General features: G+C 46.4%; 1 protein-coding gene across 1 annotated transcript in view; it reads left to right on the top strand.

Annotated features, from left to right (window-relative positions):
* Positions 1–2602: 2602 nt before the first annotated feature.
* The window catches only part of tns2a (tensin 2a), a 34994-nt gene continuing 21966 nt past the window's right edge, over positions 2603–15630 (top strand). Inside the window, exons 1-3 of the mRNA XM_084680623.1 lie at positions 2603–2921; positions 11434–11539; positions 11821–11858. Coding sequence (XP_084536749.1) covers positions 2727–2921; positions 11434–11539; positions 11821–11858 — 339 coding nt within the window. The 5' untranslated portion in view covers positions 2603–2726. The remainder of the gene's footprint in view (positions 2922–11433; positions 11540–11820; positions 11859–15630) is intronic.

Genomic DNA, 15630 nt, shown 5'->3' with positions numbered 1-15630 from the left:
GTTGATTTTTCGTGCCTTTTGACAGTCCTGCTGTGTGATCTGGAAATGTGTGATTTCAATGATCCAGGTGTTTTGAAGGTACATAGACAACCGATGTGGAAAGAGGGCCAGTGGGATCCTCTTCCATAGCGCAGTCGATGGTGTCTTGAAATAACTTGTAGATTTGATGTAACAAACTTGCAGAATTTGCACTGCATGCGTTAACTAAACTGAAAAAGAACAAGAGGCAAAGAAATTAGTTAAACAATTTGAGTTAAGCTTGCCTCTGTGTAGCCTTTTGCAATTAGCTAGCTTGATAATTATATGAAAACAACTTGGCACTAGCTAAATTAGCTATGTGAGGAGCATCACAGCTAACACATTACATGTGTAATGCTAATGTAATGTTAAATTAACTATTCTAACTATAAGAGTAATACATAGATAGTAAAGCACTTTGTAACTCAATTAATTCAAGGTGATTTTGAATTAGAGGCTCAAACATGTAAACATATAAGGTCCTTACTAAGGAGCGAAACGCAATGTTCTATAGCGCCATACTGTAGCTACATGACCGACCGTTATCAAAACGTGATCAGCCACGCGCTTGGTACGGTCTTATAAAATTGAGGGCTAAGTAAGCTATTTTTTAACTAGGTTTTCTAACATCTCTGAACGTTTATTTTCGAAGATTCTTTTGTAAGTGATTTGTGAGACGATAAACTTTGATATCATATATGCATTTTCACCATTTCAACATAACTTTCTGGAGGCTTTAATCGTAGTTATTTTACATCTAGCTAGCGAAATCCTATAACTAAAACAATTTGAAACTGATAGCAAATAAAAATGCTAAATAGCCTACATTTCAAACTTATACGAAAAACATGCCCATTCAATTTCTACAATACATTTAACTAACGCTATTTATTTAAAGAAAATACTCACCTCTGAAATAGCTAGCTAGCTAGCTAAATTTCGCTTCAAGATGAGACCGTTGTGTGAAAGACGCATGCCGTTGTGTGGATGAAAGCCGCTGCAAAATCTCTTGGAAACCCCAATTTAATCGAGGCGTTGATATGGGCATGCTTAAAGTTGTTGCTCAGGGCCAGATTGAAGTATGAGTATAACATATAAATATGTAGTTCCTTAACTTGAACATTGTAGTAAGCTTAACTTTTCACACAAAAATCAATAAAGCTAGTTAGAACAACCAATTTTATATAGTTGACATGGCAAATTAAAATATTTTGTTCAACTTACTCAAAAATGAAATTAAAGTGAACAATTTCAAGTTCTTTTTTTACAGTGCATTTTGTGATCATTTTTAAGTAGAAAACACTTTGTTTGACTCTCCCTTTGCAATTTACGAGAACAAGGGTAAGATAAACTACTGTAGCGATGCTGCTCTTGGCGCCCAGAGTGCACCACGGCAGACGGAAGAGCTAAGAAGTATAAAGTTTTAGCTTAGTTAGATAAGCATTTGTGACGGGTATGTAACAGTCATAGCCACGCTTCGTTACAACAAGGTTTGTTTGGCACGACCTCCGACTTGCCAGCGTGACCACTACCAGCTACTAGCTCTTCTTTGGCGGGAGGCCTTTCATATATCTGAGGAGCGAGTTTCACGGTTCTAACTCCGTTAGACTCACCCCTCTGAAACTCACTCCGGCGGTTAGCTGAGCTATCCTCGTAAATCCGGGTCACGGCACCAATGTGACGGGTACGTAACAGCTGTTGCCACTCTCGAGCCCATCGAAAAGCAAACCGGTTCTTAGAAGGCTCACAAATTGAACCGAACCGGCTCCAATACCATCTCCGAACTATCTCCCGGTTCACTTTGGTGGAAAGGGGGTATAAGAGGAGACGAACAGATGTCCCATTAGCTACACAACAAGGACAACTCTGGTTGTGTTGCAACATCAACTCTAGCTGGGGCAACACTGTTTCTCCTACTATAACACTTGTGGTTTGTTTGTGTTCTGAAAGCTATTAGTACAGACAATGTCTGGTGAGTGTGTATGTGTGTGTGGTTCATTTGAGTGTATGTGTGGTGTGTGTATATGTGTGCAAGAGCACAAAAACAGTAGGGGTTTAAGATGGATTGAGGGACCAAGAAACAGAGAAGTATTGTGTGTGTGTGTGTGTGTGCGTGCGTGCCAGACACAGAGTGGAAGGCAGAGGGAGAGGTGAAGAGAAAGAGATGGAGAGCGAGAACAGTTGTGTTCAATCAGAAACTCAGAAAGAGATAAAGTAGATGGCTTGCATGTGTGTGAAGTAGAGACACATTAAGTTGTATAAATTGTAAGTCTTGAGAGAGACAGTTTACATCAGTTTGACTCTATGAACAGGGAGGGTACTGCATATGTGTTTTTGAGACAGAGGAAGAGAGAGAGAAGGAGAGAGAGAGAGTGAGTGAGGGAGAGAGGGAATGACAGAGAAAGAAAGAAAGAGAGAGAGAGAAAGAGAGACACTCAGTAGCAGACAGGACAGCAAGAGGGAACACCAGGAAGGGGGGAAGGGCCTCACCTCTCCTCCCTCTCTCCTCTCTCCTCCCTCTCTCCTCCCTCTTCCCTCTCTCCTCCCTCTCTACACTCTTCTCCTTGCTGCCTGTTTATGCCTTGCATAAACAGCTGCCTGGTCGCCCGGGCTGGAGGACAGAGCCTGAGAGGGAGAGAGAGAGAGACAGAGAGCAAGTGAAAGAGAGCGGGGCCAGATGTAAACAGAGAGAGAGCAGCAGTGTCTCTATGGGTTGTGCTCTGAGTGTGGACTGGTGTGCTGAGGACCAGACAGCCCTGGAGCTAAGGCCGGGGCCCCCAAGACACAGCCCCCAAGGCAGGGCCCCAAGACACAGCCCCCAAGGCAGGGCCCCAAGACACAGCCCCCAAGGCAGGGCCCCAAGACACAGCCCCCAGGGCGGGGGAACCATGAAGCAGACCAAGGTGAGACCAGGGGGCGGTTGGGGGGGGGGGGTTGCATTAGCTTGTTAAAATATCAACTACTTTTAGGTTTCCAGAATGTTTGTCCAAGCCAAAGGCAGGATGCATCTATCTAGGCTGTTTTTGTATGACATCGCTGGAGGCAGCAACAGCTAGTGGGAAACAATAGCGCTGTTGTGGACAGCATCACTGAGATGTGGTGTTAGTATACTAGTTATTTTATGTGTTTGTGCTGGCTTCGGCTGTGTACAAGTGTTGGGGTGTGAACGCATCTGAGAATGTGAATTTTTTTGTGTGCATTTGTTTGTCTGTATGTGTGTGTGCAAGCATGTGTGTGTGCGAGCATGTGTGTGTGACATCTGGTGTTATTCCCCATGCTCCAGCATGTGCAGTGCATTGTGGAAACCTTGATCTGGAGGCCAAAGTCTTGAGCAGCTGTCGTGTCCCGCTGCCAAAGGCCCTGCGAAGTTGCCGTAAAGAAAACCTGCCACTACGTCTGCTTTGCTTGTTTACACTGAACCAAACAAAGCCGGCATAGTGCTGCTGCTCTGTGTGCTTTGACAGCATGCCGGTGATGTACCGAAATCGGTGACCTATCAAAAACTGTGACCAGGGGTTGCTGTTCTAATGGCTTGCAAGCCATTAGAACAGCGACCGGTGTTCTGGAATCAGAGGCGTTATGTCAGTGTGGTTGCTAGCATGTCTAGTTCCTCCATGCCGGCTGTCTCTTTTACACACACGTGACTATCAGCGGCTTTCACTGTGTGTGAAGAAAAGGTTTTGAAACAAAAGTTTGCATCGTTGATGAAGACTTGATGAGGACTCTCCTATACTGTTCTGTTGTCTATTGTACTCCACTCCGCTTTAATCTACTCAATTAGGCTTCTCTGTTTTCTTTCTGTCTCTCTTTTTTGTGTCTGGTTGCTGAGATGTTACTTTACACTGTATCTGATAAATGAGATGTTACTTTACACTGTGTCTGGTAGTACAGATGTTACTTTACACTGTCTGGTAGGTGAGATGTTACTTTACATTGTGTCTGGTAGCTGAGATGTTACTTTACACTGTATCTGATGAATGAGATGTTACTTTACACTGTGTCTGGTAGTACAGATGTTACTTTACACTGTCTGGTAGGTGAGATGTTACTTTACATTGTGTCTGGTAGCTGAGATGTTACTTTACACTGTCTGGTAGGTGAGATGTTACTTTACACTGTGTCTGGTAGCTGAGATGTGGTTACAGACAGACAAACAGACAGGGGGACGGACAAACAGACAGGGGGACGGACAGACAGACAGACTCAGAGACAGACAGTCAGACACAGAGATAGACAGACAGGTGAACGGAGAGACAGACAGAAACAGACAGACAGGTGGACAGACAGTCACACAGCTCTCTCTCTTGCAGAGCCAGACCAAGTGCTAACCCAGTAAGCTCTAACCATAACCCACTACAATAAGCAGGGGCAGCAGGGGGGGACTGTGGCAGCGGGGACAGGGGCAGGAGAGGGGGTCAAGGGACTAGGAAATTATTTTACTTTTTTTTACGCTTGTGGAGGATTAACAGTTTTTCACACGTTGCTGTCATGGAGTGAGTGAGCTCATAAGAACACAAGAGTGATAGAACCCTAGACTCCAGTGTTAGAACCTTAGAACACCAGAACACTTGAGTATCTACCACCCTCTCTCCCTCCCTCTCTCCCACCCTCTCTTCCATCCTCTCCGTCCCTCCCTCTCTCCCACCCTCTCTTCCATCCTCTCCGTCCCTTCCTCTCTTCCATCCTCTCTCCCTCCCTCTCTCCCACCCTCTCTTCAATCCTTTCTCTCTCCCCTCCCTCTCTCCCTCCCTCTCTCTGTCTCTAACTTGTTCTCTCCTTCATTCCAGCACCCTTTCTTCTTCAACAGCTGTTATTCATCAACTCTTTGGCTTAGTGCTGTCTTGCATAATCATTCCTCCACAACACAGCCTCCCTCTCACTCTCCTCCCCCTCCCCCTCCCCCTCCCCCTCCCCCTCCCCCTCCCTCTCCCTCTCCCTCTCCTCCCCCCTCCCTCTCCTCCCCCTTACTCTCTCTATTTCTCTTTCTCTATGTCTCTACCTCTCTATCTCTGTTTGTAACTGTCTCTATCTCGGTATCTTTTTCTCTCTGTCTACCTCTTTGTCCCTATCTCAATCTCTATCTCTATCTTTCTCTGTCTTCCTCTATCTCCATTTCTCCAGACATCAATCTGCTTCTCTTCTATTTGTAGTTGAGAATGTGACCCTGACTTCAGTTCCCAGGCCAACAGCTGGATCCCCTCCACCAGCTCCAGCCCCCCAGCTTCCTGTCCTGCAGAGGTGCCCCTGCACTTACATACTCTCTCCCCAACCTCTCATCCCTCCTCCTCCATCCTTTCTTCATCACCATGGTCCAGCGGAGATGTAGCTACAGACATGTTTTACTGGGCAGGAAATACCAGGAAGATGAGCAAATACCTCACCCCTTCCCCAGTCCCCCTCCTCCCTCCACCTCTCCTTACCCCCACCCTCACCCTTCCCCAGTCCCCCTTCCTCCCTCCACCTCTCCCTAACCCCACCCTCACCCCTTCCCCAGTCCCCCTCCTCCCTTCACCTCTCCCTACCCCCACCCTCATCCCTTCCCCAGTCCCCCTCCTCCCTCCTCAGCTCTCCTAACCCTCACCCCTTCCCCAGTCCCCCTCCTCCCTTCTCACCTCTCCTTACCCTCACCCCTTCCCCAGTCCCCCGCCTCCCTCCACCTCTCCTTACCCTCACCCTCAACCCTTCCCCAGTCCCCCTCCTCCCTTTTCAACTCTCCTCCTCGTCTCTACCCAGCATGCACCCTGTCTCTTTACCCAGCATGCACTCTGTCTCTCTACCCAGCATGCACCTTGTCTCTCTACTCAGCATGCACCTTGTGTCTCTACCCAGCATGCACCCTGTCTTCTACCCAGCATGCACCAGTACCTCCAGTTACTAGGCTGTACCAAGGGGTAACAACTCCACTTCCTCACACTGGATGAAAATGAAGCCAAAATATCCCAGATACGGGTGCTGCCATCTTGCGCTGGTGATGTCATTTAGAGCCAGAGTCTGCACAGTAGTGATTGGGTGGTGGAGGCACGGTATCTAGGTCCCGATTGGCACTCGCCCGACCCAATCACAAGCACACACTAACCCCTTTTTATATTGTCAAACAACAAATTAAAAACCAAGAGTTAGAAGACAACAGCGTGATAAGAACTACCTTTAACGACAGAAACCATATTTGAAAAAACTGTATTAGACGTGCACGATTTTTTTGTTGTTTTGTTTTTTTGTTGTTTCATCACCCATCCGGTAACATGGGGGGGCGGGATTATGACCTATACCGCAGCCAGACATCAGGAGGCAATCAAGATGCTTTGGCTTCACTTTTGAGGGGCTGTTCAGGGGCGCCGTATGGGGTGGAAAAGTTAATACAATTCCAAGGGTACCTGATTGACAGAATTGAAAAACTAATAGAAATTATCGTTGTTTCATTTTTCGTTGTTGTTTTTTTCATGGGGCCCAAAATTATTGGCGGCGCCCCCTGGGGCAGTTACTGTGTCTAGTGTTTTTACAATATATGGGCTGTACCCAGGACAGATTAAAATAATTTAACTGGTTTGCCAATTACAGTTTCTCTGCAAGAGGACAGAACCCTAGGTACTTTTTTGTGTAAATGTTGATAGTTCTGCGTCAGTTTTGTTGTTGTTGCTGTAGTTACACATTTACACCACTAGATGTCGCTATCAAACTAAATGTGGCATAAACCCACGAGGCTTCTGTTCCCCGTGCTAATTGACCAATTATCAACCTACGTCACACAACTGTCAAGCAGGCTCATCTGCGCATGTCGGTTGCAAAAGACGAACTTCTCCCCAGTCTGTTACACTTGGAGTGTCGATCAGGTCATCATTAGCCTGACGTTGTCATACTCATAATTCTAGTCAGAATATGAGTCTGAAAACTCTCCGTTGGGCTGTGACTACGGGCGTGTTTCAACCGAGATCGTAAAACAAATGCCTCTTCGCTCAATTGGATAGACCTACAACCAATCAGAGCAACGTAATATGTTGTTTGTTGAAAACGAATTCAACCCAAGGGCTCTTTCGTAACGTTGTTGATTACATTACTGTTGATCATCTGTCCATCATCGTATAAAGCCCGCCCTGGCAATTTCATTGGTCCGCCCAGATCCTGGTTTTATGTAGTTGTTCCCAATACGAGACCCTCCAGACCCAACTTCCCGACCAAATTTTTTTGTGGGCGGGGAGAAGGTGGGCTGGCAGCCAGGCTAGGTCATCATATATCTATGGCCATTGGATTGCAGGGCTTGATATTAACCTTTTGAGGCTCTTGGCCTTTGGACAAATACATTTACGTTTCACTTGTCTATGCACAAAAGTCACTTGACCCCAATACCCTTAAATAGCCTGACAAAGTGATCGGGCAAAACTAGCCTGGCTAAAGGAGGTCGCTTTCTCAGGCAATTGACAAATGAAACAGGCACGGTTAGAGAAACCCGAGATGCTGGCTATCTTCATCAAGCTCGCATCTACATAAGGCAGTCCTCCCCAACGTTTCTGGTGTAGAATGGAGTGAAATACAACATTGTGCACAAAATGAGTGAGCGAGTCTGACTGAGGCTAAAACAGTGTAGCGGGACGCAGTCTCACTCAGATTGCCAGTTTAAACGAATCAGAAAATTAATCGGACCAGCTGGGTTAAAAGCAGAATCCCCATGTCTTTTGAAATCTGCCCTGCTCCACTTTTTAGATGTAGAATTGACTGTAAAACTGTAAAATTATTAACTTTGTGACATGACGTGAAGACATGGTTGCTGCTCGACTATGCGGAACCCAAATCGAAATTCTGAGGCAACAGATCAATGGGTAATCGCTGTCCTCCTCAACCTTTTTGGTATTTTAAATCGAACTATTTGTATTATCTTTGTGGTCCTTTTGCCATTTAAAATGCCACCCTTTCCCGGCTTTCTACAACAACATTGCGCGCGCATCCCGAATGTTAACAAACAAATAATTGATCTGTTGTAATACGAGTGGGTAAAGAGCGTGCTGGTCCGCGCGGTCCTGTGTATAATTGAGGGCCTCCTAGTCCCGCCAAAGGCAGCTGACGTGATCGTTCTAATGACTTGTCCTGCCGGCGAGGTGAGAGGAACAACCAATCAGGTTTGGTCTGCTAACCAGTTGCATAGTATCATATGAAAAAACATTATGGCCCTCATGCTTTTTAACATGCGTTGTCGGAATAATTTGACTTGCTCCCTCCAGAAATCACATACCTAATTCTCACTTTTAGCCAATAAATCCTTTTCTTTGCCCTCCCTCATTTGACCAATCACAGCAAGGAATTCCAGTAACATAATCTGCACTCGCCTTGCCTCTTTAACTCCGCCCATCCCTGGAGCACGGAGGGAGGACGGGGCTCACGACAACAACTCAACTCCCAGTGGCGAACTATGTTTTGAGGACTTTTCAGTAGAATGTAAGACTTCTTCAGAATAAAAAATTGACAAAAGTCTAAAACTTGGACTGAAAGACATCATGAGTACTAAGGTAAGAACGGATCGGCTTTTATCTTTACTGTTATGTTAATGATACTGGTATAAATATATCTGTAATTGTGTAGTTGCGCAACAGAGCATGGGGGTACTCCGGCTGTACGATGCTTCCCTGGACAGCAAGAGCTCGGACAGGCACGCGCGCACGCTCGGGCTGTATCTGACAGAAGGATGGCGTGTCCCAGCTGCGCTCACGCTCGTCGTAAACCTATTTACTGAATGATTTCTGACCAAGCTGATGTTCCTCCGTCTCATGGACAGTAGAGCATGTTTGTGCGCAGTAGGATGGGAGAACTTGGGATCTTGTTTCTAGCCTGTTCTGAGGGTTTCTACTGGTTCGTGCTGGTTCTTTTAGGGTTGTGAGTTTTTACCAAATTGCCGTTACGCGGTTGTATTAAATGACGGGGAAAGCAACTTCTGTCCGTAATACGCGTCAGAGGATCCCGAGCCCAGACCGTCTCCTGCAGAAATTAGAGGCCAGTCATATGACGCACCCTCCTCTCCCCCTCCTCTACCCCTCTCCCCCTCCTCTCCCACCTTGGGCAGTTCTGCTGTGTCATTACCTCTGTCATTTATAAAGGCCATCCAATGACGATTGCAAGTTGCTTCGTGCAACGTGCATATCTCATTGATATGATTATTGACCTATGCAGTTTTTGTATAGCTCTCTCTTGGAAGTCGCTTTGGATAAAAGTGTCTGCTAAATGAATAAATGTGTACGTGTGTGTAGCCGGTGTGTATCGGTGAAACTGACTCCTCAGGTATATAACAAGCCACTCGCGTCAACAAATAGCTAGCTTTTCGTTGGCGTAGCTGGTAGTGGTCCCGCTCTGGAGGTAAGAGGTGCCATGTTCCACCCCAGTGAGGGGCGAACATCGGCCCATATACCTCTGACGAAGCAAGACCACGTCTGTTAGATGTGTATGAACATGTGTATGAACATGTGTATGAACATGTGTATGAACATGTGTATGAACATGTGTATGAACATGTGTATGAACATGTGTGTGTGAGAGTGTGTGTGTATAAACGTGTGTGTGTAAATATGTGTGTGTCTCAGTAGAGTTCCCTGTCAGTGTTGTCTGCCAGGCTGAGGAGACATGATAACATTGTCCAGTCTGCTAGCCTCTAACCCTAACCCTGCTGGCCTCCTCTCTAGCCTTTAACATTCCCTGGCCTCCTCTCTAGCTTCTAACATTCCCTAGCCTCCTCTCTAGCCTCTAACATTCCCTGGCCTCCTCTCTAGCCTCTAACCTTCCCTGCTGGCCTCCTCTCTAGCCTCTAACATTCCCTGGCCTCCTCTCTAGCCTCTAACATTCCCTGGCCTCCTCTCTAGCCTCTAACCTTCCCTGCTGTTCTCCTCACTAGCCTCTAACATTGCCTGGCCTCCTCTCTAGCCTCTAACCTTCCCTGCTGGCCTCCTCACTAGCCTCTAATGTTCCCTGGCCTCTTCTCTAGCCTCTAACCCTCCCTGGCCTCTCCACTAGCCTTTAACCCTTGTTAATTGCCTCTAACCCTCCCTACTAGCCTCTAACCCTAACTACTAGCCTGTAACCTTCCGTATTAGCCTTAAACCCTCTCTTATACTAGTCTCCTAGTCTCCTTGTATCCTAGTCTGTTAGCCTCAGGAGGGGAGGGGGTTAGGGTTATGCCAGTGAGGGAGGAAGGGCTGGTGTGTACAGCAGGAACAGGAAATGTGTCACACTGTAGCACTGACCTCACCTCTGGAACAAGCTGTCTCTGTTCCACTGCTGCCTGTCCCACCCTCCGGACACACACACTCACACTCACAGGCACACATGCGCACTCACATTCACACACTCACTCTCACAGACACACTCTCACACACACCAGAACCAGACAGCAGAACCAAACAAAGCAGAACCAGACAGCAGAACCAGACAGTAGAACCAGACAGCAGAACCAAACAGAGCAGAACCTGAAAGAGCAGAACTAGACAGTAGAACCAGACAGTAGAACCAGACAGCAGAACCAAACAGTAGAACCAAACAGAGCAGAACCAGACAGTAGAACCAGACAGCAGAACCAGACAGCAGAACCAAACAGTAGAACCAGACAGCAGAACCAGACAGTAGAACCAGACAGCAGAACCAAATAGAGCAGAACCAGACAGAGCAGAACCAGACAGTAGAACCAGACAGCAGAACCAAACAGTAGAACCAAACAGAGCAGAACCAGACAGTAGAACCAGACAGCAGAACCAGACAGTAGAACCCCAAACCAGACAGCAGAACCAGACAGTAAAACCAGAATCAGACAGCAGATTCAACAGCATAATGTTCTTTTAAGGCAGATGTACGGAGCATAACAAAGATAACAAACTCATTTAGCATAATAAATACATTTAAAATTATAATAAAATCTCCGCAATAATACTGGTAGAATCTAGCACATGTAATTTTTTGTTACAGACCGACCTGGCCCCACATTAAAGAAAGTAAAAATATCTGTCCCTCGCAGAAAAAAGTAGAACCAGACAGTAGAACCAGACAGTAGAAGCAGACAGTAGAACCAGAACAAGACAGCAGAACCAGACAGTAGAACCAGAACAAGACAGTAGACCCAGAACTAGACAGCAGAACCAGACAGAGCAGAACCAGACAGCAGAACCAGACAGAGCAGAACCAGACAGAGCAGAACCAGACAGCAGAACCAGACACAGCAGAACCAGACAGCAGAACCAGACAGAGCAGAACCAGACAGAGCAGAACTAGACAGCAGAACCAGACAGAGCAGAACCAGACAGCAGAACCAGACAGCAGAATCAGACACAGCAGAACCAGACAGCAGAACCAGACAGAGCAGAACTGTCAAAATGTAATATGCCTGACGAGACAGGATGTGTTTACAGGTGTATGTCTGACCTGTGAATACCCCTCTCTTTGTGGTAGGTGGGGAAAGGGGAGCCCCATGCCTTCAAGGAGAAGACCTTTAAGAAGAGGCGTCAGTGTTGTGTGTGTCGGCAGAGTGTGGATTATGTGGGCTCCTTCTGCAGAGGTGATCTCTCTGTCTCTCACTCTATTTCCCTCTCTGTCTCTCACTCTATCTCCCTCTCTGTCTCTCACTCTATCTCCCTTTCTGTCTCTCTCTGTCTCCCTCTCTGTCCCTCTCTCTGTCTCTCTCTGTCTCCCTCTCTGTCTCTCTATGTCCCTCTATAATTGTCTCTCTCTGTCTCCCTCCCTCCCTCTCTGTCTCTCTCTCCCTCTACCATTGTCTTACATCAGCAAAAGTTTTTTAATTAACTCTTTCCTTCTCCCCTTCTCTCTTTATTTTCTCAGTGTGTAAAACAGCCACCCACAGAAAATGTGAAGCTAAGGTAAGACACACACACATGCGCACACACACAACAGCCAAAACACTGGCTGTTTTATTTAAGTGTGTTCTTCCCCTGCTCTGCTCAGAGAGAACAGTCCCCCCTTATCTAGAGCTGGAAAATATGGTCTGCTGGGAAGGAGGGGTCGAGGGGGGAGAGAGAAGGAAGGGCGGAATAGAGAGGAGGGAGTGGAGGAGGTAGGGGGAGGAACGGGGTTCGGAGGTGGGGGAGGGAGGAGAGGAGGAGGGAGGGAGGGAGGGAGGTGGGAGGTGGGGGGTGGGGGGTGCGGGGGAGAGCAGGGGGGGAGGGGTGGGGAGAGGAGAGGAGAAGAGGGAGTGCAGAGGGGAGGGTTTCAGTGATGCTAATGATGTTTGTTTACTTGTGTTTATTTTTGTCCAAAATCTCTGTTTGATTTGGAGAAGGGAGACTGGGTGAATTCCTGTATTTGTTTATGTGTGTATACATGTGTGTTTATGTTTGTGTGTGTGTTTGTGTGTGTGTGTGTGTGTGTGTGTTGTTGCGGTTACTGTTTACTGTGTCATACAGTCAGAAGAGATGCCAGAGAAATGTCTCTCTGTCTCTGCCAGCTGTAGTCCTGGTCTGGTATAGTCTGGTTTAGTTTGGTCTGGCCTGGTTTTGTCTGGGCTAGTCTGGCCTGGTCTAGTCTGGGCTAGTCTGGCCTGGTCTGGTATAGTCTAGGCTAATCTGGTCTGGCCTGGTCTAGTCTGGGATAGTCTGGTCTGGTCTGGCAAGTGTCAGATTCCAGGATCTGGGTTCTGGGGTTAGGCTCTAGGGACATGAAGAGGGCGAGAGAATGGGTGGAGGAAGAGAGAGAGAGGGAGAGAGGGAGAGAGGGAGGGAGGGAGGGATGCATGGAGAAAGAGGGGTGGAGGACAGTAGGAGATGTGTGTGTAAGGGTGGAGGTGTGTGTGTAAGGGTGGTGTGTGTAAGGGTGGAGGTGTGTGTGTAAGGGTGGAGGTGTGTGTAAGGGTGGAGGTGTGTGTGTAAGGGTGGAGGTGTGTGTGTAAGGGTGGTGTGTGTAAGGGTTGGCCCGGGAGATGGAATCTACTGTGTTTGTTCGAGAGTAAATTTCCCCTGCTGCAGGCCCCTTACAAACTCACACACTCATACACTGGATTGGTGGGAAAAAAAGGAAAATGCAGAAAGGGGGAAGGGAGGTATAGAAGAGAGAGAGAAACAGAGAGAGAATAAGAGAGACAGAGAGAGAGAATAAGAGAAACAGAGAGAGAGAATAAGAGAGACAGAGAGAGAGAATAAGAGAGACAGAGAGAAAGAATAAGAGAGACAGAGAGAGAGAATAAGAGAGACAGAGAGAGAGAATAAGAGAGACAGAGAGAGAGAATAAGAGAGACAGAGAGAGAGAATAAGAGAGACAGAGAGAGAGAATAAGAGAGACAGAGAGAAAGAATAAGAGAGACAGAGAGAGAGAATAAGAGAGACAGAGAGAAAGAATAAGAGAGACAGAGAGAGAGAATAAGAGAGACAGAGAGAGAGAATAAGAGAGACAGAGAGAAAGAATAAGAGAGACAGAGAGAGAGAATAAGAGAGACAGTGAGAGAGGCTGATGGAAACAAAAAGACAATCATGGAAATATTTTGGAAAGGAGAGGAGGAGGTATAGAACTGTTACTGTTAGGGTTAGGGTTGGGTATAGAAAGAAAGAGAGAGGGGGAAAAGAGAGAAAGAAAGAAAGAGGGAGAGAGGGGAAAGAGAGAGGAAAGAAAGAGGAGGGGGGTTCCTCGTTATTTCCATGTTGTGGTTGTTCAGGAATAGTTTGATGTTTGCACTGTTCCTCTACATCCTGTGTGCCGTGTCATATCCTGTCATATCGTGTTGTTCCTGCTTCTTGTCTGCTGTGTTGCTGTTGGCTCACATCATAAGACCGAAAACAAACCCTTCCATCTCTCCTCCCTCCATCTCTCCTCCCTCCAACTCTCCTCTTTCCTCTCTTTTCTCCTTCCTCTCTTTCTTCCGTCCATTTCTTCTCCTCCCTCCAACTCTCTTCCCTCCTCTGTTGTACTCCTCTCTCCCTAGTTTCAAAGATAGTATTTTGATCACAAACAGGGAAGACACACCCCTCAAGGCTTGTGTCACTTCCTGAAGAGCACAATGAAACATCCAGATAAGGAGTTCTGTTTCCACACCACACCACACCAGCCCCTCCTGTAGGCAACACACACACCACTACACACACACTACACACACTACTACACACACCACTACACACACCACTACACACACCACACCACACCAGCCCCTCCTGTAGGCAACACACACACCACTACACACACACTACACACACTACTACACACACCACTACACACACTACTACACACACCACTACACACACACTACACACACCACTACACACACCACTACACACACCACTACACACACCACTACACACACTACTACACACACCACTACACACACACTACACACACCACTACACACACACTACACACACCACTACACACACCACTACACACACCACTACACACACCACTACACACACACTACACACACACACTCACACAAATACACACACTACTACACACATTACTACACACACCACTACACACACACTACACACACCACTACACCCACACTACACACACCACTACACACAACACTACACAGGACACACACTACTACACACACTACTACACACAACACTACACACACTACTACACACACTACTACACACAACACTACACACACTACTATACAGGACACACACCACTACACACACTACTACACAGGACACACACCACTACACACACTACTACACAGGACACACACCACTACACACACTACTACACAGGACACACACCACTACACACATTCACCACTACAGACAGACAGACTCTTATCTGTGTTTTTCTGTCTCATCTCTCCTGTTGACTAAGCTTTTCCCCACATGTTTGATAATTAATGCATGCTCTTATGGGTCTTCCCTTTGGCACTTATTTGTTTTTTCACAAATTTCACTCTTGGAAGTCACTTTGGATAAAGGCGTCTGCTAAATGCATAAATATAAATGTAAATGTCAATTAACAAATTATTATGTGTGTGCATGTGTGGGTGTATATGTTTGTGTATATATGTGTGTGTGTTTGTATGTATGTGTGTATAAATATAAGGATGTATACATATTTATTATATAGAATAGAATATTTCAGTAATACCACCGTTGCTTTTGCAATATGAACATTTGTTCTTTCATCCAAATAAAGCCCAATGAAATGAAAATAGAGAGAGAGAGAGAGAGAGAGAGAGAGAGAGAGAGAGAGAGAGAGAGAGAGAGGAGGAAGACGGCGTAGGGAGAGAGAGAGAAAGGCAGGGAGTACAACGGTACTTAGGAATGGTTTGCTGGACCCAATGCTAGTTTCCTCAAGGATCACAATGACTCTTGCTTAGAGACTTGTTGCTCTTGTTGGTTAGTGGTAACTGATTTAAACTGTTGTACTCGCTGCAAAATATTTCATTTTAGTCTTATTTTTTACTGTTGCTTGCCAGTACACTTATTTTGGTTGTTCACAATATGTGCTTCATGTTTTCGTTACCCGCAATGTTTTGGGGCTATCTTGTTGTTATCAGTGACCTATGCACTTTGTAAAGCTCTCTCTTGGAAGTCGCTTTGGATCAAAGCGTCTGCTAAATGAATACATGTAAATGTCAAAGTCAATGTAGGGAGAGGGCAGGGAGAGAGAGAGGGCAGGGAGAGAGAGATAGGGCATGGAGAGAGAGGGCAG

Source organism: Hypomesus nipponensis, chromosome 18 (genome assembly GCF_054491055.1).
Source record: "Hypomesus nipponensis isolate SF chromosome 18, ASM5449105v1, whole genome shotgun sequence".
Lineage (NCBI taxonomy): Eukaryota > Metazoa > Chordata > Actinopteri > Osmeriformes > Osmeridae > Hypomesus > Hypomesus nipponensis.
The sequence above is the reverse complement of the archived record's forward strand: the minus strand, read 5'-3'. Positions and strand labels throughout refer to the sequence as shown.